We start from the raw sequence: 25,507 nt of genomic DNA, 5'->3' as shown, positions 1-25,507 counted from the left end.
GTTACAAGTTTCTAGGGCAAAGGAGTGCCTCACTTACAAGGAATTATTCTTTCCTTTTCTGATGCTGGCTGAAGGCAACATCAATAAATATCTGAAGTGAACCCCAAAAGGTCCTCAGCGTCTTCAATAACACAGTTCCTGCACTCTACATTTTCATGTTGATGACCTTTCATTTATTTATCTTTCTGAGCTAAAGTCTGGAATTGATTTATCTGGATAATTACATATCTGTGTCCCTCTTCTTTTCACTTCACAGACATTAGCAGCTTCAATAAGGATCCAGTTCAGATTTCTGGTTCTTGATTCTGATAGATGATAGCCCCTCCACCCCAGTACTGATCAGAAATCTTGGCCAACTTCTTTCAAGATAGAGCAATGGACTATACTTATTCTTTGTCCTTCTAATATTTTTTGGTCAAATATGTATTGGTACAAATATCCACTAAATTTGCTTAATTGCTCAGGCTTTCAATTCCACAACCAGAGTAGCACATATTTTTATATATGGAAACCCTAATGCAGAAAGTAGCCTGAGAGAGAACAAGTGATAGAATATATGCCTAACACAGAAGGTAAGAAATAAAAGGCATGAAAGAACATGTTCCATAAAGAATCAACACTTCTTTGATGATGATCTCAAGAAATCACTAAAATAGAAAGAAGAAAAATTGTATAAAATGATTCCTAATTCAGACCCAGTTAGCAATATGGAGGGTGCCAGCCCCCGAACAAACCACTGTTATGTCTGAAGGTTCTGATTGATACCCATGCATGCTTGATGTTCAATCTTGGTTTGGCTATTGGGCCATTGATGGTTTATTCCCCACCTGCTGGATGAATCAAATCCCTGTGTTAAAACAAAGAGCTTACAGTGGTTCCAAGGAAACTTCCTGACTTGCACAAAATAGTCTGAGGTGTTTACTAACATTGTTGTTGTTGTTAGGTGCCATCGAGTCAGTACCCACTCATAGCGACCCTATGGACAACAGAACGAATCATTGTCTGGTCCTGGGCCCACCTCACAACTGTTGCCACGCTTGAGCCCACTGATGTTGCCACTCTGCCAATTCATCTCACTGGGGGTCTTCCTCTTTTTCTCTGACCCTCCACCTTACTAACATTATGCAGGATAAAACGTTGTAGATGAATGAATTAAATAACCTTTGTAAAGGATATTGACAATTGGTGCTGTGGAATAAAACACTGGACCACAAAGTCGCTTTAAACACAGAGTCAGTGATTCAAAGTCACCAACTGCTCCTTGGAAACCCTAAACAGGTCTGCTGTGAGTCAGAGCCAACTTGACGGCACTTAACAACAACAGTTATGAAAGCAAATTTTAACAGGGGAGAAAAGAGAATGCACCAAATACCTACTGCTGGCTGAGCTTGCACGAGTGGTCAAGATATGTCAAGAGACTAAGACAAAAATTTGCAAGAAGTCAGGAAGGCTAGTGGTCCCAAAAGACAACAAGGACATTGTAGTTAATAAAAGAATCCTTCATAATGCAGTAATGAAAGACAAGACTTGAACACATAACACATATATGTTCCAGGGTAGAACAATTATCTTCTTAGAATTACTTGAAAGCCATCATGTACCCCGAGGTGGGAGAGATGCAAAAAAAAAAAAAAAATCCCCAAGATGGCTGTTTAAATTATCCAGGTTAGAATAAAACATGGTCTTAAGACTAATAGATGAGACTAGAGGCATCACATCATCCAGCATATTAGAACCTTGATATGATCTATTCTAACCCCTTCATTTTCCAGGTGAGGAAACTGAAATCCAGTGAGGTTAAGTGACTTGTCCAGCTAGACACTGGCAAACCCCAAAGGAGAACTGGTTTTCTGATGTCCAGTTCAGAAGCTATTATTCCAACCATCCTGCCTCTAAGATAGAAAGAGCTCAGTGGAGACTACACGTGATCACTATGCTAAGTTAATATAGAGCACATCTCCTTGTAAGATTTAGAGGCGAGAGACCTTGTCTGAGTAAGCCGAAAAAAACAGATTGACAAAGCCAGTAAGCATTTACTACTCTTCCAGAGAAGAATGGTGGCAGAAAGGCAAAAGGTCAAGGAAGTAGTACTTGTTGACTTAAACTGTGACCATGCTCTCATGTGTTATCTAAGAAGTCGAGGCTGGTCTCATCAACAAATACTAACAGCACTTATAACTAAAACAATTAAAAGAAAATCTTTTTACTAGAATACTTGTAAGTACTAATTGATAATAATAATGATAATAATAATGATACTTAAAAAAAAAAAAACACTTCAAATTGCATATTACAAACACATGTTGTGAAGAAATGCTTGTTTGTGTGATTGAGAATGAATCGCTATCTTCCCTGCAATACTACAGCTTTATTCTCCCAAGGGCACCACAAGGTTCCCCCCAAGGACTAAGGAGTTTTAGTTATTTCTCCTTTACACTTAGATTCTCCACTTCCCTGATACAAATGGTAACACTGGTTCTACACGTTCTAGAAAACAGGACACTGATGGGAGGATTATCTGAGACACATGATGCGCAAGATTTGTAGCAAAAGTCTGTGATTTCTCTGTACGTTACTAATGTGAAATAGACACAACAAATCGTCCACAGCTTCAACTTCAAATGATTTGAACAAAAATAGAAAGAGCCATGGATAGTGTCTGCATCCCTGTCCAATTTGATGTAAACAACGTTTGTAGAAATTGGGTTTGTTAAGAAAGTTTATCCAAATATCTGGATAGCAATAAAAAGCGTTTCCTAGGAAACTGTAAGATCCTATACCACACAGCATACAGCCCAACTAAGAGGAAAATTAGGTTGACTTCTAAATTCAAGGTACACATTTACACAATTGTTAACTCCTGTGATGATGTCCGAGAAAGTGGGCGTGTATATTGGTAGTTGTATCTGTTTTCCTTCTCTTTCCCGCTGCAATCTTGCCTGTGAAGCTCATTGGTCTAGTCTGGATTTCCTCCTCAGTTCTGATCCTCTGGACAGCTACAACTCCTTATGTATTTTCATCCTTCATTTTCAGTTCTGGCATGGGTCAATACTGCCCTTCTGCTGCTAAAGACACTACCGTTTCATGTCTTCCCATTTCTTCCAAAACAGCTGCCAGCATGCTCAGGTTTCCATCTGGGAAGTTCTGTGCTTCCCAAAGATCCAGGATCACACCAGTAGGGCTTGATTTGGTGGCAAAGTAGTTCAAGTACCTATAGTTGGGAAGAGGAAATGTGCTGAATGGCATGATTTACAGATTTTCTCTTCTGCTTTTATTCAGTTAAAACTTTCTGTCTTTCCTTTTGTCCCTTAAGTATCCTAACTCTGCATGAAAAACTGTGATGTCCTAAATAACTAGCCCATATTTAATTAGATCAGTCCCAGACAGGAGATGTGATGTTTAACTTTGTTAACCTCAACTCTGAGTAAGATAATTTAAGAGACAAGATGTCTCTGGGTCATATCCTAAACAGGAAATCAAGAGACTTATGTTTTCTTTCCAGTCCAGGCGCAGATGATCTTTAACAGGTCACTGCCATGTTTTTTGCTTGGTAATGATGGCAAAACTCTACAAAGTAGAGACTTCTGAGGGTGATTTAAAAAGCAACATACACAATGTAATACCAATGCTGTGCTTAGCATTCTATTGTAAAAAGTATTATATCCTGCTCAACAGGAAATGGGAACGATAATTACTTTGTTGGTGCTTTTAAGTGCTATCCAATTAATTCTGACTCACAGTGACCCCATGTGACAGAGTCAAACTGCCTCATAGGCTTTTCTAAACTGGAATCTTTATGGGGACAGATTATCCAGTTCTTCTCCCACAGAGCTACTGGATAGCTTGAACTGCTGACCTGGCAGTTTGTGGCTGAAAATGTCAGTTTCAGTGAATGGATAAATTATCTAGAGGGTTTTAGCCCATCAGCTTTCCAAAATGCTCCACAAAACCTGATACTTACAAACATCAGATAAAGCCCAATTCTAAGTTGCTGACATAGGATTTTCAAGGTTGTGGCCTTTTAGAAGAAGAATGCCAGGCCTTTCATCTGAGGTTTTTGAACCAACCTTTCAGTTAAATAGTTGAATACTTAACCTTCTGGGCCACCCAGGGATTCCTAGATAAGCAGCACTCTCTCCTGCTCAAGATGGTCAATGTTATCATTGCAGCTGGTCTCTGGTGCAATAGTAACCAATCTGAGAGCGGGAGATCTTACAGAAACTGGTCCTGGAGCCTGGCCACACTCACCTGTCCAGGTTTAGCTTATGGGCCAGCATCCTCCAGTCATGTCCTCTGGTCTGTGGGGCATCCAAGCTGCTGCAGAGCTTCTGCCGGATGGGGAGAGGGATACTGAAAGCACTGGGGCCTGTGATGGTGGTGATGGTGCTCGCTGGATCCAGCAGAGGCAGATCAATGCCAGTAGGTTCCTGTAGTTCAGTAAGAGAACAACGCAACATTGTTTCTGAAGACAAAAGCAACTGCTGTTGAACCAATCAGCATAATGCTTTGCTTTGAGAGATAAGAAGAGAATGAGTGCTATTCTCTTTAGAAAGAATGGCTTCTTCCTGGCCTGGAAATTGTAATTCCTTATTTGTAACCTTGCTGAGAGGAAGAGGTATTTTTGGAGCTGACTTTGCATAGCCTGTGGATTTATGGGTCTTAGGTGAGGGCTGGGTTGGATGGAAAGCTCCTGCAAGATTCAGTAACAGTTGTCCTAATGGGATTCTCCAGGATGAGAAGAGAAGAGAGAAAATATCGGTGCTCCTAATGGTTTACATTTCAGGCGGGAAGAAATGTTCAAAAGGGCAGTTCTTTGAGAATGAATAATCTGAGATTAGAGGCTGAAAGTTCAGAGCTTCAGGAAACTATCTGACCCTGTAGAGACTGCCCTGAGCAAATCCTGAGTAAACTCCCCCTCTTTCCCCTGCCCAAGATGGCTCAGTGCTGCTCTTGCTGAAAGAAGTGGATGGAGCACAGCTCTTCCTTAAATGAAACCAAATTAAGACTAATTGAAAAAAGAAAATGGTAAAGGGTAAGCTGCTAATGACATCCTCTGATACCTATGCTTCCTTATTTTTGTAAAAATCGAGTTTTAGCAGAGAAAACCATAAATTGGCTCTTAAAATCATTTCAGCTCATAAAACGGCAAAGATGCAAAATTTGAATTTCATCTGCAGGAAAAACTCTAATCATTTTCGGATCACTTCTGCTGGTTGCAAAAGCAAATTTTGCCTGGGCGCTATTAAAGCAATAACCAAAAATCTACTTAATCTACTTTAAATGTCGTCTCTCTCTTTTCTTCAAGCAGGTAGCTCCTTGCTGTGGATAATTAGTTCTTGAAGGACAAACTAGCCACGTGCAGTTTCAGCCATCAGGAAACCTCTAGTGTCCTGATCAGGGCTCAGATGAGGGGGGTCAGTGTCATTTTTGCCGAGTCCCCTAAACTACTCCAGGCATTTCTGCAATGACCTCTATAGCAGCTGGAACACAGGAACTGTGTGTGTGTGTGGGGGGGGGGGGCGTGAAAGCAGGGAGCGAGGGGATGATGTCAAATGGGTCTGTGCCCTGTATCCCAATGACCAAGATTGTGCTCTGCAATCTGAAATCAAGGGCTGTATAATCCCCATGCACAGAGGAGGCCATCCAGGGGCTTGGAGAACATTTTAGAGAAAACTCAATTTCTTTCTTTTATCATAATATTCACAGTGTTGTTGGCTATGATCACAGTGTATGGCTTTAAAACCCCAAACTTGGCACACTAAGATTCCGAGGATTCCAATGGCTCCTGTGTGTTAACTCCAGCTCAGAAGAGGATTTTGAAGACTGTGGTATGGAGTACTACAGACCCCCGAATGAGGAACACATCTCACAAATCCCACACCACCATTAACCTCCCCCCACACCCAAACCACCCAAAAAAGAAAGAAGAATGAGGCACAGCATCATACCCTAAGGTCTAGGAGGAGAGAGGAAAAGGTTCTCGAGGAACAATGGATTTAAAGAATGGAGACAGATGAGTGATCTGAGCTCACATGCCAGTGATTATCTTATCGATGGAGTTCTGTTTGTTGTCTTTGGTTTTGTTAAGTGCTGTCGAGTCAGTTCTGACCCATAGCGACCCCGCATAGGGTTTCTGAAGAGTGGCTGGTGAGCTTGAACTGCCAACCTTGGGGTTCAAAGTAACCTTGCAGCCCAGCGCAGTAACCCACAGTGCCACACCAGGACTCTGAACTTCTATTTGTTGTTGTTTTGTGTGCCGTGGAGTCGGTTCCGACTCATAGCGACCCTGTACAGGGTTTCCGAGGCTATAAATCTTTACGGGACCAGAAAACCTCATCTTTCTCCCACGGAGCAGGTGGTAGTTTCGAACTGCTGACCTTGCAGTTCGCAGCCCGATTCTTACCCACTACGCTACCAGAGTTCTATTTAGGAAATCTGAATTAGGTGAGCTTTCCTTGAGCAAACTGTAGCCTCCACTGTGAACCAGGGAGGGCCGGGGCAATGTTTTATTGGGGGATATGGTAGGTCTCCTTTGAAGTTTTATTGTTAATGCTTAGACAAGAAGCAAGCAGGATCTCATTGTGGGCGATGGGATTGTGTTGTGGAAATAACAGAATTTCTCTTTACTCCCAGCCCCAACTAATACAATAAGCTTACATTATGTTGTTTGCTCAAGGAAAGCTCTACTTTTTGCAGCTCTGATTCATGACCCGTAGAATTCTTTCTTTTGACCACAGTAACTCCATACTGCTTACCTGTGGTCTTCTTTACAAATCTATGCCAGACTAATCATCTTAAAAGATTTGTCTCTCTTTTTAATTAGGAGGCATCAAGTCAGTTTGGGTGACTCCATGTGCATCAGAGTAGAACTCTGATCCATAAAACAAAACAAAACAAAAAAACAGGGCCATTGACTTCATTCTGATTTATAGCTATGTTGCTAATGCCACTGAGTCAGTTCTGACTCATAAAGACCCCGACAGTGTTCCCCTGGAGCAGCTGGTGGGTATGAACCACTGACCTTGCACTTAGCAGTCCAGTTCTTGTCCTACAAGCGACCCTAAAGCTATAGGCTTTCTTCTGAGGTGCCTTTGGATGGAGTCTGATCTCCAGCCTTTAGGTCAGCCATTGATCATATTAATTTGCGTAACCCAGGTTCTTCTTCATCCTATTATTACGTTTTAAATGTCATGCCCTTCCCCTTTTTATCATGTCATGCCCTTCCCCTTTTTATCACGTGAAGTGCTGACTTTCAATTAGGTACTAACAGATATATTTGCCTTACTTGCTTCATCGGCTGGCCTGAGGCCATCTAGGTGATGAAGATAAGGAACAGAGGCAGGCTTCATGCACACAGGGGTCCACACACATTTGTTTCTGACATTTGACATTCTGACCCCAACCTTCCTCAGGTCATATTGTCCTTCCTAGGATGCATCATACTTTCCTCAGACTAAACCACTCATTCTCTGTGCCTTTTCTGAGGACAATTCTTCAACCCTGGCAGCTCTTTCACTTAATCTTAGCGGGGCAAACCCTTCAAATTCTGGTCCAAGAGACGTGTGTAGTGGGCTTTCCAGAACAAAGCCACCCAAAGGCATCAAATCAGCACACTTCCCATAATACTTTCCACAGCTCTATGACATCCAATGGCACTTAACAACGACAACAAATGACACACCTCAGGAATTCATGGGTGATGTGAACTATTAAGTGCTTGATTACTCATTAAAAGTTTGACAGTTCAAACTCACCCAGAGGTGCCTGGGAAGACAAGCCTGGTGATGTGCTTCTGAAAAGTCACAGTCTTGGAAATCCTATGGAGCAATTCTACTCTGGACACAAGGGGTCAGCATGAGTCAGAATCCACAAGATGAAAATCAACAACCACAACATGGTGCTCCTTGTATTCTAGCTTGTGTGTGCTGGTTTATCACTTCCTTCTCAAATCTTTTAGAGGTGAGAGTATTTTTGTCATCTTCAAAATCCCTCTGCTACTCATCACAGTGCCTTGTCTATTAATATATAAATATTGACTAATATTATTAACCAATGAGCATTGGTTAATTAATTAAGCTTCTCAATAAATCTATTGACATTAATGAAAATACTTTTTTTCTAGTAGAGAAAGAGGATGTCACTAGTTCCTGATAGAAGCTCATCACATCTCATCAAGTTGAGCTTTGTGCCAACTAAATGTGGCAAAGGGTCTGGCCTTTCTCACTGTATAATCCTGAAGAGGAAGTTCAGTTAGAGATAGTCATGAATGTCAGGAAGGTCTGCTTTCAGATCCATATTGTCCCCACTTTCTCATCACTATTTCATGTGGACATTCAAAGCCTGAGCTCTCAAGCGCGGGCAACTGTTTCTATTTATTCTGTGAAAAGCAGCTAGCTGAAGAGGACATTATTTCTCATCTCTCTTATCAGACGGCTGATAAAAGCCTCAGTTGGTAAAGAATACTATATATACACTGACATTTCAGTTTAGCAATTTCAGTTGCTATTACTTCTTCTGTAAGTTCCAGGTGAAAGTACAGTTTACTCTCACACAATGCTTATTACAATAATTATTTATGATATTGGTACCATCTGTCTTTGATGTTATGATTCCCTTAGTTAAGCATTTGATTTTTCAACATTAACCAAACAGCTGTGATGGGTAATAAACACATCATTTCAGGGCTCCAGGGAGTCAAGACTTTCCTTTCTCATCATCGGACACTTCTCAAAGTTGCTTTAAAAAACTAGAGTTTTACAGTGGACGTTTTTAACAGGCTTTAGAAAAAAGTCAAGGTAAGAAGGTAAAAATATGGAAAGGTTGTACCAAATGATTTCATTTTATCCATTCAAAAAACACTCTGTGTACGCAAAAATGTTCTGCATCAATAGTTAACTGAGCCTAGCCCGTTATAGACTGTGGTTATTTCAAGAGCTGGCCAGTTGTTCCTCTCTGGGTGCTTCTGGCAGAGTTTTTCTAACTAGAAAAAGCCTTTAAATTCACAGAGATGAAATTTAAGAATGAAAATGTCTGGAAGAGTAAAAGTATGGGTGTGAATCAATGTCCGAGTGTGTCTGAGACTGTCTGCTCCCATAAAGATTTAGTCTGAGAAACCCTATACAGGGCCACTTGAGTTGGAGTTGACTAATGGCAGTGAGTTTATATGTCTTTCAGTTGTTAATGAAAGAGTTGAAATTTGAGTCCACACAGAGGTACTTCAGAAGAAAGACCTGGCAATCCACTTCCAAAAAACTCAGCCATTGGAAACCTTACGGTGCACAGTTGTACTGTCATACATATGGGATTTCCTTGAGTCATACTTGACTCAATGGCAACTGGTAAAACATATCACATTTGAGTACTTGGTAGGTGCTGCTGAGTGGGGAGTGGCATAAAAGGGGAGGCATATTCCTAGCAAGTCAACTCATTCTCAGAAGCTAGGACATCAGAACTGTTACGCCAGCCCACCTGCCAACTTGCTGTGTGATCCCAGGAATGAGCTCTGTTCAGAAGAAAGAAACCACAAATGGATTCTTTTCTCTACTTGTTTATGGTTTAGCCATCATATTGTACTCCTTCTTACAGCCTTTTATGAGGATCAGGATTGTAGGACTCTCCAGAGTCAATTGTTCCTGAGGGCAGCACCCAGCCCTGACATCAGCACCCAGGCCCACACTCCCTCCTCTGTGCACCCTGCATTCAGAAGCTCACAACAATGGTGGGACTCAGTCAGTGACCCAGAAGTAAAAGCAGCAGAGTGCCCCTTAATCCCTAAAGTCATCCAGACTCCGCACATTTCTCCCATCTCTGTGCTCCATGTGCCTTGCTCCTCTGTTGTGCATTGGCAAATATCTCCATCATGACTGGAGGCCTAGCTTGTCTGAGCCCACTATGGACTGTGGCCAAGTTGCAAAAGAAATCATCTCTCCTAGATGTTGGCATAAGAAAGAAAGTCCTTAAATGGTGATCACGCTATGCAAAACTGTCTTTTTTTTTTTTTTTTTTTCCTGTGAGGAGGTGGTGGGCCTAGCAGGGGAGAGCAGTGAAGGGGCTCTAGGGCTCTCTTTCATTTGTGGCTGCATCTGATCCACCTTTTCATCACACAGCAAATGTTCATGCTGAACAGAAAGCAAGCATCAAAGGGCCAGACCTCCTCATCCCCCTCCAAAATTCCACAGCCTTTGTTGTCATTGGAGCTTGGTGGTTATTGAACTTTGCAGACCTGCTGGGTCTGGAAAGTGAAAACACCCTCCCAAACCAGCAGGGGTGGTGCTGTGTGCCTAGAGATAGGGCCTGCACATCGGAAGGCCCGGCGGTTGCCATGGCACCCTGACACCGAGATCATGCCTTATGAATGTCACCAGGGTCTGTGACTAAAGTTGTTTATGAGTCAAAAGTCTGATGAAACTACAGGAGGAAATGATGACCGCACTGTGGCAGGCTGTGGGAAAGAAGGATAGAGTGTCACTGGGGCTGATACACTCTGCTCTCCCTTTGGTTTGCTTAGGAAGATGGTCTTTAAATATGGCATGGGGAGCAGGATGAGCTGAACACATTGACATTTCATTGGTCACTGAGTATGAGACTGTAAGGGAAAAGGAGTATTTTAAATCATACACTGTCTCACCCTGGTCTTAACATAAGACAACCCTGTGCTTTGTGGCTCAGCAAACAGCACAGAGATTAGCATGAGGCCCCAGAAAATACTGCCTTATACCAGGTCCTCACTCCTTGGATTCTGTTTCCTTTGTTCCTCCAGTATGAAGTGTTACCACTTTCCAAACTACAGCTTCTGGTTCCAAGATAGCAGATAAGGGTGTTAATAGCCTCCTGTTTCCTTCCAGAGGCATTCTGAGAAGCAATGATTGTTATTATTTCTAGAGTATGGACGTAGAAACCTGCCCAACTCAAGCAGGAGATCCTCAGAGGTGAGTACCACGTGGGGGGAACTGCATAGATTTACTTCTACAAGGTGGCTTCTTAAAGTCCATTGAAAAATGGAATGAAACGATAAGGGAAAATTTCCTCGAACTTTTTGAAGCCTCCTCAGACTTCTGGAACATTCCCTCCACCCTGGAGAAAGGAGCATATCTCCTTACAGTTAGAGAATGATTTATGAGAAAGGAGTCCAAGACAATACTCCCTTCAGAATGGAGAAAAAAAGGAGAGAAATGGAGAAGTGGGGGAAGGGTGTTGAGGCTGATCCCTCTACTTCCATCCCAGTCAACAGGGAATGATTAGGGCAAAGGTAGCTGAGTTCCCTGAGGAAAGAGGCCAAAAGAGAAGAGAGACAAATGGAGGAAGCAGGGGATGCAAGAGCATCAAGAGAAACATTGAGAAAAGGCACTCCATGTACACTGTCCTTAAAATAAACTTTATATTTGAAATTCAAATCTGCTTCAAAAAGTTTAAACATGGCCCTTAAATTCAAGTCATAAAAAATAAGAGTTAGTGATTTTCAAAATGGATTCTCCATTAGATTTCTCCATATATCTAGCTCTCTAGGTTTATTAAAGGAGTATTGACCACGTCGGCCATGGTATATTAGTGTTGTTATTGTAGTTATTCAAATTAAAAAAACAACACAAAACAATTCTGGACAATAATAAAAAAAATATTGTTCTATTCACAAGTAAGATAGCTAGAAAGTTTTCAGGATTTCCCATATGATTGAGATGCCTATTTTCTAACACTGTTTCTTCTCCTGAAGGTGCTCTGGCAGCAAGTGGATTTTGAGTTGGGCAGCTAACTGCAAGGAGACAGATGAGGCTTTCTGCTCCTGTAAAAATTTACAGCCTCAGAAACCCTAGACTATGAATCAGAACCAATTCCACTGCAAACAGCCACCGCCACCATCCCTTGTCCTGATGGTCCTCTCTCCCAGGGTTTCGGAGACAGGTAGGGACTTCTTACCTCTGACACGGTACAGTTTAACTGGAAGATCTGTCCTTCTCCTTCTACCTGCCGCACGCAGAGTTTGCAAACCAGCTCTACTGTATTCAGGCTAAATCTTTCCAGAGTGAAGGTACAATGGAGGTTTCTTTGAGACCCACTCCAGATGTGGTAAAATGGAATTTCCTAAAAATAGAGAAGTTTAAGTATTAATCACAAATGATAGATTAATAGGAAGAATAAATAACAGTCTGCTGCCTCTCAGTTTACATATTGAATCGCTTAATTCTCATAACTGCCCTATGCTAACATACATTCTGCTTCACTTTTCAGATAATCAAACTGAGATCTGGAAATGTTAACGAACTCACTCAAAGCCACACAGTTAGTTATGGCAGAGTTGAGATTTGAACACAGGGAATCCGCCTCCAGAGTCCAAGCACTTAACCAGACTGCAATGTAACTTTCACTTACAAAAAAGAGCCATTGCAGGTGATTAAAAAAAAAAAAAAAAAAATTAGAAAATTCCCAAAATAAAACCTACATGCACCGGTCATTGCTCATTAAAACGAATCCCTGCTGGGATACTCCAGAGAAAAGCAAAGAAAATCTAATGGAGAATGCCCTGATAGAGTTCTCTTTTACACGGATATCCTCTCTCTGCCCAGTAGAGGAGAAAGTCAAAACTCACTACAGTTGGAAAACTATAGACTAGACAAGCTGCCACAGAAAACTTCTGCACCAGAAAAGGATTAAACCTCTGTGGACCTACTATTTTTTTTAAGCCTTTTTATTGTGAATTGAGTGAAGAATTACAGAGCAAATTATCAGTTTTACATTCAACAAATCATACACTTTGTTTCATCTCAATGATTGTAATCCCCTCCACGTAAGAACAGTTACCCCACTTTCTCCCTGTGTTTCCTAGTTCCAATCTGCCCTACTTCCCAATTCTTCTGAACTTTGTCCCTAGGTAAATGTTGCCCTTTTGATCTTGCATTTTTAAAAGCCTCGAATTCCTCTAGGTCCTTAGTGACACAAATGATTGGCACTGTAGGTTAATGCACTGAACTGCAAGATGGATTTGAGCCGCAAGGTCGGCGGTTTAAGCTCACCAGCTGCTTCTCGGAAACCCTATATATTGTTGCTCTGAGTCAGGACTGACTTGCTGGCACTTAACAAGAACAACTAGCCTAAAGGGGTCCTAGTGCGACGCTAGCGAATAAGTGCTGGAACAACGCTAACCACAAATCGGCGGTTTAAACTCATTAGCTGCTCCATTCAAACCCTTTGCAGGAACTGACTCTTAACAACAACAACAAGTAGCCTAAAGATTGGCAGTTCAAAGCCACCCATCAGCGCCATGGAAAAAAAGTCTGTTGATCTGCTTCTACAAAGATTATAGCCAAGGAAACCCTATGAAGCAGTTCTCCTCTCAAATTCATGGTGGGCTACAATGTGTAAAACCCACTTGATGGCAAGAGGTTTGGTGTGGTTTTAGACCATCTCTAAGAGATCTCAAGGAGTCTTGGTGTTGTGCTATAGGATGAGCACTGGGCTGCTAACCTCAAGGTCGGCAGTTCAAATTCACAGCTGCTCCTTGCAAACCTTACGCACGGCTGCTATGAATTGGAACAGACTCAATGCCACGTAGCAACAACAACAACAACAAGAGATCTCATTCTAGACTCTGTAATAAAAGACAATAAACTATTGGTGTACAATAAATAGAAGAGAACGGCAGTTAAGAGCAGAGGGTCTGCAGCCCTATCTTGTAGGAAGGAGCACAGCCTCCTCTTACTTTAGGGCAGACTTAACATTTCCAGGCTTCAGTTTCCACATCTGCAAAACAATAAGCAACAGAAGACCGGATTTACATATCTGCTGGAGTTAAACTAGAAAACAAAACCCAAACCCACTGCCAACTCACAATGACCCTATGTAGAGTTTCCAAGACTCTAAATCTGGATGAAATCAGTGTCATCTTTCTCCTGCAGAACCATTGGTGGTTATTGAACTTTTCAGCCCAATGCCTAGCCCACAGAGCCATCAATTTCCTTATATATGGTGTTGTTGTTAAGCGCCACCAAGTTGGTTCCGACCACCGCTAGCAACACTCTATAGGGTTTCTGAGGAGTGGCTGGTGAGCTTGAACCGCCAACTTTAAGGTTCAAATCGACTTTACAGTCTAATGCATTAACCCACACCACCACCGCCACATAAAGAATATAAAACCAAAGTGCATAACAGTATTTTGCAGAGATGGTAAGTTCTTAGCCAAGGCTGCTGTTAGTTGTTGTCAAGTGATTTTCAACTCCTGGCAACCCTGTGACTCACAGAGCAGAACTGCTCCACAGGGTTTTGTTCTTATTAGAAATAGACTACCCAGCCTTTTCTTCCACAACACCACTGGGTAGCTTCAAACCACTAGCCTTTAGGCTAATATTAGAGTCTTTAAGAAGACCGTAGTTGAATTGATGCATTTGAGTTGTGGTGTTGGAGAAGAATATTAAAAGCACCATGGTCTGCTAGGAAAAAAAAAACACACCTAATCTGTGTTGGAAAAAGTATAGTCAGAATACTCCTCAGAAGCCAAGATGGCAAGACTTCATCGCTCATACTTCTGACATATTATCTATGTTGTTGTTAAGTGCTGTCGAGTCAGTTCAGACCCATAGCGACCCTGTATAGGGTTTCCGAGGAGCAGCTGGTGAGTTTGAACCACTGACCTTGTAGTTCAAAAGGCTTTGCAGTCTGGCACATTAACCCACAATGCCACACCAGGACTTCTATGAGGAGGGACCAATTCCTGGAGAAGGACATCAAGTTAGGTAGAGTGCAGGGCCAGCCAAAAAGAGGAAGACCTAACAAGATGGATTGGTACAGCGGCAGCAGCAATGGGTTCAAGTGTAACGATTGTGAGGATGGTGCTGTACCAGGCAGTGCATAGGTCAACAGCCCCTAACAACAACAACAACACAGCACAATCTGTTTTTGCTCCCTACAGAACTCAACCAAGGTTAGTTGTAACTAGTATCACATGTCATTATAGTTAAAATAGTAGTTTTCATTATGCTTGTTTATAAAAGGGATAGATTTCAGCTCTATTTTTGCTTGCAGATGTCAGGGACTTAAACATAAATTTTGGAAAATAACCCTATGAGTTAATAGTCATCAGCTTTGATGGGTTTGTATGGCCAACTCTCTTGCTTGTTAGAACTTGCTTCAGGAGAGCAGGCTTTTGACTTTCTTATTATATCTCTGCTTTCTTCTTTCCTCTATTCTACAACTGCTATAAAATTCCACAAAAGTCTTCCCTTCACTTCTTCTAGTCACTGACTTCTATTAGGACAGTGATGGGACTTGGGATTGGATTTGCATGTGTTTAGGCATGTATTCGAAGCATTTAGAAATGTGCTTGGATCTCCAGGACTAGGTATTAGACAGAAATCCCATCAAAGCAGAGTCTCCTGGGAGCTCAGGCTGACTGACAGTAGAAGAGGTGGAAACTGCTTGAGAGGCCTGGGATTTTCCTACAGGTGCATAACATGAGACTTGAGACCTATATGCTTCTGATTTAATATGATTCTGACTAGCTTTAATGCTATTTTACTTCCTATATTGTGGTTTCTTCAAGTTTCTAATATAAAATTACTCTTAGCAAGGTTAAAACTTAATTTGTGTCATGTGACATAACTATGTTCTGTTTTTCAAGACTGTTTATATCAATTCAATGCAAAAATTCTCTCTGAAAATTTAGAGATGATGGAGTCAGAAGTCTTTTATTTACTGAAACTAAGACAAGGCTAATAAACTTATATGAGGAGAATTAAAAGAAAAGAGGCTTCCCTTAAAAATAACTATGAGGGGGCTTCAAAAAAGTTGTTGGAAAAATACAATGATCTTTTATTCCATTTTTGAATGTTTTGAAGCCATTTTGTTCTAAAAACTATTTTAGAGGAACTAAGTACTGATTTAAGATTAATTTCAGGTGAAGAGATTTCTCACATCTATATCATTTTATTCCTCTTCATTGCAGCTATCGCCAAGCCTTTAGTTCAATGTTAGAGTTGTTGCTGTCGTTGTTCAGTACTGTTGAGTCGGTGCCGAACCCCACAGCAACCTTGTATAGGGTTTCCAAGGAGTGGCTGGCAAGCTTGAACTGCAGACCTTTCAGTTCACACCAACTTTGCAGTCCAGCGCATTAACCCACAGCACCACATCAGGACTCACACAGTACACTTACCTGATATTTAGCCAGCAATTTGCTCTTCCAAAGGGAGTGGGCGATGTCATGAATTGATAGGCGCAAGTTGTGGGTGCTACCTTTAAAATGAAGAGCCTTTGGTTCTTCTAGAAGCTGTCCTCCCATCTGTCTCTCGAGCTGCAAAACTTCCTACAATGACATCCCAAACCAAAAGCAAATTATTGAATGACAATTACTTCCATCAAATTCAATAGTCAAAAATGAGTATTCTTCTTCACTGAGTTTTTAGAACACCAGACGTAATGTGTGCAACATCACGAACTCCTCTTCCAGTAGCCTCCAGACCTTCCAACTGAGGCCTTTGCCATTTTTAGGATCAGTCTGGATCCTACTGGCAGTTAAGTATGATTTAACAATCTGTTTCACACTGCTGTGAGCAAATTGAGCACCGTCTGCACACCCTGACTGACAAGTGGAATATTTATTTAACTGAATACAAGAAACTGATCAGATTCCCAAACTGGAAGAACCCCAATTAAAAGAAAAATAAAAAAGACAGATAAGTGAGTAGATATGTAATTTACTTTTAGGGTCAGCGGCAAATAAGAAGAAAAGAAATGCATGTTATGTCTTATACCGGGTAAAACCAACAAATAAACAAAATTTTGGAACATACTTTAGTCATTTAATTCAATTTCTTGAAGTTTCTGCAAGTACAGAAATAAAATAACAAAAGTGTTGTGCCTTCATTCCATGATTCTCAATTATATAAAAATACATTTTCTTCTAACAAGCTCATTACATCTCTCCTATTAGGGGAAATTATTTGAATATAACATTTTCAGCACCAAATGTTGAACTAAATATTTATTTCGATTGATTTTCAAAAGACGATCTCATTTCTCAAGAATTGTGCTTGATCAAAAACTTGCTATGTAACTTTTCTTACTCTATAAAGATGTAGCACAAAGAAGAATTCTATGTATATTTCCATTTCTCAAGCTAGTTAATGGGAGTTAATGAAGCATTTCCAATGACAGCTGCAATTATCCAAACAGTATCAAACTCAGTTATCAATGAACAAAATCTCCCATCCCTCCTTTGCTGTCTGAGTCCTCCCCATGCGCTCTGCTCCTCCAGTGTTTCTAAAGTGTTTGTTGTTGTTGTTGTTAAGTGCCATCGAGTCGGGTCCGATCCATAGCGACCCTGTACAGGGTTTCCGAGGGTGTAAATCTTTACGGGAATAGAAAGCCTCATCTTTCTCCCGCGGAGCGGCTGGTAGTTTCGAACCGCTGACCTTAAGGTTCGCAGCCCGATTCGTAACCACTACGCTACCAGAGTTAGTGACCCAAATATGGGGGCAAATTATCATCTTTTTTATTATTAGGGTTCATTAAATTAATAGATTTATAAAAATATAAAAGTCAAATAATTTAATTGTCAGATGAATTTTAACAGAATACTTGAACTTTAATAAAGCAAGTGTATATTCATTTAATTACTCATAAATATATTGAACACCTACCAACCTGCAACCAAACACAAATGGGTCACAGTGGAGAACTGTTAATATGCGAACTAGTTGGCTTTATACCAGGGCATACATCCACTTTGCATTTGCTGAATGAATGCCAACCTATGCACATGTCTCCCAGTAGGTATGGAACTTACCAACATCATTGAGTAAAGGTACGCATCTCATTTCAAGCCGCTTCTATAAGTGGTTTTTAACATCCATAATATTTGTATCAGTCCACTAGAAAATGTAGGAAATATTAGGATAATGTGGAATGTGGTCTTGGACAGGGACTCCTCTAATTAGTGTCTAATGGAAGAGATGAGACAATAGCACATTGAAGTAGAGATGTACATGGCCCAGCTGCCTAAAAGTATTGACTTGCTATTTAACATTGCTTGCTGATGAGTAGCTATTACTTGTGACAGCACCTTCAGCAGCCAACCAGTCACCAGCCACAGTCAACCAACTAGACACATATGCTATGTCATAATGCCCTAGCATCACTTTGCCTGAAGCTCAGCGGACTCTGAGGGGCCCCAGTAGGCCAAACAGATCCATCCAGCCCAAAGTTGCACATGCTCTTCACAGAATAGCCTCCCAAAACACTGCATATCCCATTCCTCAACAAGAATCCAGCCATGTGGAAAAGGAAGACGAAAAAGGAAAGTGAGGGTTAATTGCAGTTTCTTTTGCTTCAGCAGGAAGGCATAATAAGCTTATGTTGATCATGTTTGGTGTCTAGTTAGCATAATAGAGAAAGCTGATGTTCCCAGTGAACCTGGCACCTGACAAATTCTAAAGCTAAAATGATGTTTGTTTATAAGCCATTAGAAGAAAAGAAACATAATTAGAAATCTTTGAGATTACAGTCATGCCAATCAATCAGTTCTAGCTTCTTTCCAGTATGCCCTAATTACCTCATCAAGACGTCTAAAGAGCAATCGATAGTAATTATCTGATTACTATAGATCTTCATTATGTCCAAATTATCTCCCTGGGATGTCTAAAAGAAGATTCATTGTATTCTGGGAGGTAATTGTACCCAACAATGAATAATCCACACCCCATTCCTACAATCAACATAGACTGCAAGAGAATGTGGAGAGCATTATCAGTTTTCTTGGCAGGGGACATCATTGGAAACAAAACACAAAAACAAAACCCAAACCACCTATTGGCCATGACCTTGAAGTCAAGAAATCTAATACTATGTCTCTATTCCAAAGTCTGGGTTGGAGTTAGCCTAAAAATAATGCTCAGTCCGTCCTTGGTTTCTTTAGCAATGTCCTCTCTAGTGAGAAAAGAGGCTAACTTCAAAGGTCTCTTTTTTATGGGAAGATGTGTCAAGTCCAGTGCCATTTTTAGGATGATAAGGCCTGGTTTAGGGGATGGAATAGGGTCAGAGAACATGTTCTTTCCATATTATTACACTCTCCAGCTCTACATGAAACTGGAGTTAACAGTGAAGCTGCATAAAACTGAGAAAGACTAGATCTTTTTAAGTCTTCTAGTTAAACATGTACCCTGGTGAAATACATGCTGCCCATTAAGATGTATGCATGTCAGTTTGAGGACTAAAGTGTGCCTGACCCAAGTCATGGTATTTTCAGTAGCCTCAAATGCATGTGAAAGTTGGATAATGAATCAGAAAGACTGCGGAAGAATTGATGCATTTGAATTATGGTGTTGGAGGAGAATATTAAAAGTACCAGGGATTGCCAGAAGAACAAATTAATCTGTGTTGGAAGAGGTACAACCAGAATGCTCCTTAGAAGCCAAAGATGGTCAGACTTTGTCTCTTATACTTTGGACATATTATCAGGAGGGACTAGTCCCTGGAGAAGGACATCACACTTGGTAAAGTGCAGGCACAGAGGAAAAGAGGGAGACCCCCAATGAGATGGATTTTCAGAGTAGCAGCAACTATGGGCTCAAGAGTAGCAGCAATTGTGAGTGAGGTGCAGGACTGGGCAGGATTTCTTCTGTTGCTTGTAGGGTCGCTATGAGTTGGAACTGACTTGAAGGCACTTAAGAAAAACAGGATGCATCCGTGCCTAGAGCAGAGGTCTTTAAGCTTATTTGAATGCATAAAACAAACCAAAAAACTCAAGTTGATGTCCTTGGTAGTGCCAATGATTAATGCACTCAAAGCAATGTTTCTTTATTTCTAAATGATGTTCCTATACTAATGAATCAATATAGCTCTACATTACAAATTACACATAACATTAAAACTGTGGGCTAAAGTAATCACAGCAGTACTAATTTTGTCTCCTTGCACCACAATGGCTCACAGGGTATGAACTAAGCCTCTCCACTTTTAGGTCTGCTAGTTCAAGCTGCCATCTTTTCCCTAGTATCATGGGGAGAAATGATCCAGTATGAAAAATTCCTATACAACTTACATTTAATACTTATTTTTCTGAACAGTAGCAACAGGTATTATCATATTCAGATTGTTTAATTATAAGCAAAGATAACAAAAGTAAAGGAGAAGACAATAACCAAAGTAATTAAAAATATTAGAATCAACATATAAACAAGTCCATGGAAACCAAAATAATCTAAAACCTGGAAAACCTGCAACCTACACTGAATCCCATATACAAATAAGCCTGCTGTAGAAGACAGATGAAGCAAACCCATTTCATCAGATCATTAGGCTTCTACTATGTGTTTTTATGGTTATCATTTGTGATATGTTACAGCAGATCCTGCTTTAAAATATGGTGTAAATTGGATTCCCAAAGCTTGATTTTCTGAATTCCTTTGCATGAAATCATTTCAGGCATTATACATATAATGCAGATAAGTATGAGTGCATAAAAAATAACAGACATACAAATCAATAAAATATGACTTCACAGGTTAAGTGCTTTCCTCTCCTTAGTCTTCCTCTGAGTATCCATTCGACATTGCTGATACACTATGAGGAGCCAGGATGTCAGATTCTGGGACACACAGACAAGTAAGTCCCTGTCCCTGCCTAAAACTGTTCATGGTCACTGAGCAGAGACTGACGTGTAAATAGGTGGTTACTACATAATGTCCTGCCCTCTAAAACAGCCTCTAAACAGACTCCTTTTGGATCACAAAGGTTAGGCTATTTCACACCACTTGAGAGAGAATAAGAACAAATATTTTAAGGTCAAAAGATTTAGGAGAACGTTAGACATATAATGTGACCTAGGAAAGAAATGCCAAAATTGGAATTAGGATCATCTAGGCTCTTTGTTTTCAGCAATATAAATGTCACCTTCCTTCACAAAGGTTTTCTGTCCTACTTGCAGTATTTTCCATCTCAGTGACTTGTTTTGGCTCTGGGTGAATCTACCTATTGCTTTAATGAACTTGTATTGCTGATCTGAAAAGGGGGTCAGCTTCTGATTCCTGGTATAGTTCTATCCACATTCCTCTCATAGACTCTGGAAAGATTTTCTCTGAATTCTGTTATTAACAGATGTGTTTCTAGTTTATCCTTCCATGTCAACAAGCACCTATAGACACACATCAAAACCCCAGTCATCATGTTACTAGGAGTAGGGTCTCTGCACCAGAGCTTGGTGCCTCTGGGGACATGAGCAATCCTGTGGGCTGGGCTTCCTTCTCTAATACAGCAGTTACCTCCAAAGCAGACTCCTGGGCCAACCCTGAGTGAGGGCCGTATTGATTCAGGGAGTCTGTAAGAGATTGCTCAAAAGGCAGGGACAAGGGATTCCACAGTAGGAACAAGGAGCTTTCACAATAACCAATTAAACCAAGACATTATCCATGCCAAGCCATTAGCCTGGGCCACTTAAGAGCCATAATAAATCCAAGCTGTTTTAAAGGCTCGTGCATACATAGTGAGCACCTCTGGCCTGTACCCAGAACTCTCCCAGGCTCGTAAATGATAGGATCTGCCCTCATTAAGGCCTTACAGAGAAAGGAAGGAGAAAGGAGTTGTACAAGATACAACTCTTCCACCCTGGGTTTTCTAACCCCAGAAATACTTGCTCTGCATTACTGAGAGAGTTAGACTCTATCTTCTTCCTTTACTTCCCTTGTTCTCTTCCTCCTCCCAGTCTTCCCAAGCCTCAGATCATTTCCCTAAGTATCAGTTTAAGGAGCCCTGGTGTGGGCTGTAGGATAAACACTAGACTGCTAAAACTAAGGTTGGCAATTCAAACCACCAGCTGGTCTTGAAAATCCTACACAGGGTTGCTGTGAGTCAGAATCAACTCAACAGCATACAGCAACAATCAGTTTTACACAACTACCCACTGGGAACCCACAGGCAACAGGGCCACATACACCAAGATGCTTGAAGCATATTGCTAAGAATGTAACAAGTCTCTTCCCACACAGTCCAGACTGCAGCTCAGTTATAGACACAGGGCAGCACCGACCTGCTGCAGAATACTGGCTGATGAGCCCAGTATACCTAGGCCCTGGTCATCATGTCCAGTGCTTACCCATGTCCTATGCTCATCGACATCTTACACCCATCCAAATCCTGTACCAGAAGTTGCTTCATTCTCTCACCCCTATTCTGATTTGCACCTCTTTCTTTCTTGGAGTCATCATTTTAGCTTGCAGTTCCTTAAGAGATGATGATCTTATTTGTGGATTAGATAGCCTTTAGCTTCTTTCTTTTTTTCCTTCCTCACTTCCTTCCTTCCTCTGTTCCTCTGCTCTTCCTTCTTTCCTTTTTTTCTTTCTTTTCTTCTCTCAAAATACTTCCCAACCATTCTTTCAGTATTCTTCAATGTTCTTACCAGGTGGAGAAAGGAGGGAGCAAATGATTAAACTTAAATCTCTTACAGTCTGTTAATATCTCTTCTGGGAGAGAAGGTCAGAGGGAGGTTAGATTGGGGCTTTGCTTTATTTTGCTTTGCATGGTTCTTGGTATTGCCTCTGGATGTTATTGGTCTGAAACACAGAACCATAAAGTGGCTGACTATTGCTACCAAGGAGCCTGTCATCAGTAACAGAAACATGAGCAGGTAGAGGTAGCTAGCCTTTGGAAACCACTAAGGTTACTACACAGGAACTGAGAGCACAACAGACCATCAATGAAACAGCAGACAGACTCGTAACTCTAGAAGTTTTGTGTTTGGTTCAGCTTTTTCTTGCTCCGTGAAGTAGGCCTCTGCACACTGTCGGTGGCAGTGGAGTGAACACTGAAGACCAAATTGTACTGCTTGAGACCTGTCTTCACCTTCTCCGACTTCAGCAGCATGTACCCACTCCACATCCAAAGTCATTTAGAAATGAAACAGCAAGCATTCAACATGTCACATATGTTAAATTTCAAATAACCATCCTTCCTTGGTTGCAGTGACTGGGGTTAAAACAAACAAAAACTCCAAACATCTCTCATTAGATTTTCCAGAGACTACTTTGCTCCTATTCATTCTTTAATTCTGTGGAAACTGCCCTTGTTGTTTGGGAATAAGAAATTTCTCTTAGCTGCTGTGGTGGTCATCACTGTAGCCCTCACAGCTGTGGGTCTGCACGCCACAAAAGCAGACACCAGGAGAACAGCCAACCTTCTCTTCTGCTTGCTGCCAGCATTTCAGCTCAGCTTCTCTCTGCTCCCCATGTGTTTTTTTCCAGGGGCCACCAGACTGCAGAGCCAGGCAGTAGGGAGCATCTGACTGTTAGCAGTGCCCCCTTCACGTTGGCTGCTGTCCCTTCCTGTGCTCCCCGTGGGGTGCTTTGCTCTCCCCCTGAGTCTGTCTGCCTGGCTTCATCCCTAATAATAACAAGGCCTGACTCCTGTGACCATTTGCAAACACTTCCCTGTCAAGTTACTTAGTTTCTAGGGTTCTGCCTGCTGCTCCCACAGCTGCTGCCGCCTTGGATTCTGGGTCATGAGCTGCCAGTTCCAAGCTGCTAATTCAGGGCAGTTTGTGAAACTTTTAAAGCAAGGTGCCAAATGACAGCATTTCAGGGAAGTGACCACGTCACTTGGATACCTCTGAGCAAAAAGCCAAACCCAGTTGCCTTTGAGTTGATTCTGACTCATTATGAACCTTGTAGAAAAGGTTATTTCCACATCTATGTATTAGGAATAGGACTTAGAAATTGTTCTAGAGCTTCTGAAGTCATCTTGTATTTCTTTTCTCCCATTAATACACTCTTTCTCTCTTTTTTGTTAACTTCTCTACTAGAGTTTTCTGTTGCTGTCATAAGAAATTACTAGATGTGTAATAACTTACTTACTTACAACAAGACTAATTTGTTAGAGCCCTGTAGAAATTCAACATGCATCTTACTGAGCTAAAATCAGAGCTGCCTTCTTTGACAGTGGCTTTAGGTAAGATACTGTTTCTTTGTCTTTTCTGGCACCTATAGACTGGCCCTGGTCCCTTTCCTTCATCTTCAAAGCCAGCAACAGCATATTTATCTTCTTCTCTGATCATAGATGTAAAAAGGTCTCCATTTTAAGGATCCATGTAATTACATTGAGTCCACCCTATTAATGCCCCCTTTCAAGGTCTACACTTTTAATTATATCTGTATTTGGTCATGTAAAATAAGATGGTCACAAGTTCTAGAGATTGTGGTACAGACCTTTTTTGGGTGGTGGTGGTGGTGATTATTCTATCACTTCTATTCTGTCTTCTTTTCTTTCTTTCTCAACAATAAATTTAACATGGTAGGCCATTTCCCAGATGTATGATAGTTTTGGGGTCAAATCTCATGAGAAGATGGTAAAGATAGGATAAACTTGTGAGTGCCAAAAGGATCCCTGTCTCCAAACAGCTGACAAATTAGCCAGTTATAAAGCCTGAAACTCACTCCACAATTCAATCATAATTAGATTTAATATTTTGTGGAGACATTATCTTCCAAATGCTACTGCAGTCTAAATGTTCAACTAGGGATGATTCACATTATCTTTTCGAGTGCCTATTTTGTGCCAGAAAATTTAATAACTTAGATCCCACTGAATCTTAAAAGGGTCTCCGATGCAGACTAAATCACTGTCCAAAAAAGTAAGGTTAGATGACAAGGAGTATAGAATTGATCAATTCCAAAACTGGTGTTCATAGTCAGTCTAACTTGAGCTTTCCTTCTACACCATGCTCCCTTCCATACATTTAGCAGAGAAAAACTTAATAGCAATTCAAACTCATTTTTTTTTGTTCTAGAAAACATGTATTAGATATATATGTGAATAAAATATTTCGTAGAGTTATTATACTAATGTCTGGATTGTTGTTGTTATGTGCCATTGAGTCAGTACTGACTCATAGCGACTATGGACAATAGAACGAAACACTGCCTGATCCTGGACCAACCTCAACCTCACAATTGCTACCATGTTTGAGTCCACTGATGCTGCCACTTGGCCAATCCATCTCACTGGGGGTCTTCCTCTTTTTCTCTGACCCTCCACCTTACCAAATATGATATACTCCTCCAGCAAGTGGTCCCTCCTGACAATATGTCTGAAGCATGAGAGACGAAGGTTGGCCATCCTGGCCTCCAAGGAGCACTCTGGCTGCACTTCCAGCACAGATCTGTTTGTTCTTTTGGCAGCCCATGGCACTTTCAATATTCTCCTCCAATACTGTAACTCAAATGTGTTAATTCTTCTATGATCTTCCTTATTCACTGTTCAGCTTTCATATGCATATGAGGTTATTGAAAATACCATGGCTTGGGTCAGGCGCACCTTAGCCCTCAAGCTGATATCTTTGCTCTTCAACACTTTAAAAAAGGTCTTGTGCAGCAGATTTGCCTAATGCAATACGTCCTTTGATCTCTTGACTGCTGCTTCCATGAGTGTTGATGGTTGATCCAAGAAGAATGAAGTCCTTGACAACTTCAATCTTTTCTCCATTGATAAGAATGTTGTTTATTGGTTAGGGTATGTTAAATTGAATTAATCCCAAGAA

General features: G+C 41.0%; 1 protein-coding gene across 2 annotated transcripts in view; it reads right to left on the bottom strand.

Annotated features, from left to right (window-relative positions):
* Positions 1-2,354: 2,354 nt before the first annotated feature.
* UNC5C (unc-5 homolog C (C. elegans)) overlaps positions 2,355-25,507 on the bottom strand; it is a 605,975-nt gene continuing 582,822 nt past the window's right edge. Inside the window, exons 13-16 of one of the 2 annotated variants that reach the window (XM_006874688.1) lie at positions 16,139-16,288; positions 11,914-12,078; positions 4,249-4,427; positions 2,355-3,211 (exon numbers count right to left, since the gene is read on the bottom strand). In XM_006874688.1, the coding sequence (XP_006874750.1) occupies positions 3,046-3,211; positions 4,249-4,427; positions 11,914-12,078; positions 16,139-16,288 (660 nt within the window). In that variant the 3' untranslated portion in view covers positions 2,355-3,045. The remainder of the gene's footprint in view (positions 3,212-4,248; positions 4,428-11,913; positions 12,079-16,138; positions 16,289-25,507) is intronic. The other variant, XM_006874687.1, reaches the window with a different exon arrangement.

Source organism: Chrysochloris asiatica, unplaced genomic scaffold (genome assembly GCF_000296735.1).
Source record: "Chrysochloris asiatica unplaced genomic scaffold, ChrAsi1.0 scaffold00294, whole genome shotgun sequence".
NCBI classification, from domain to species: Eukaryota; Metazoa; Chordata; class Mammalia; order Afrosoricida; family Chrysochloridae; genus Chrysochloris; species Chrysochloris asiatica.
This window is presented reverse-complemented; position numbering and strand designations above follow the sequence as displayed.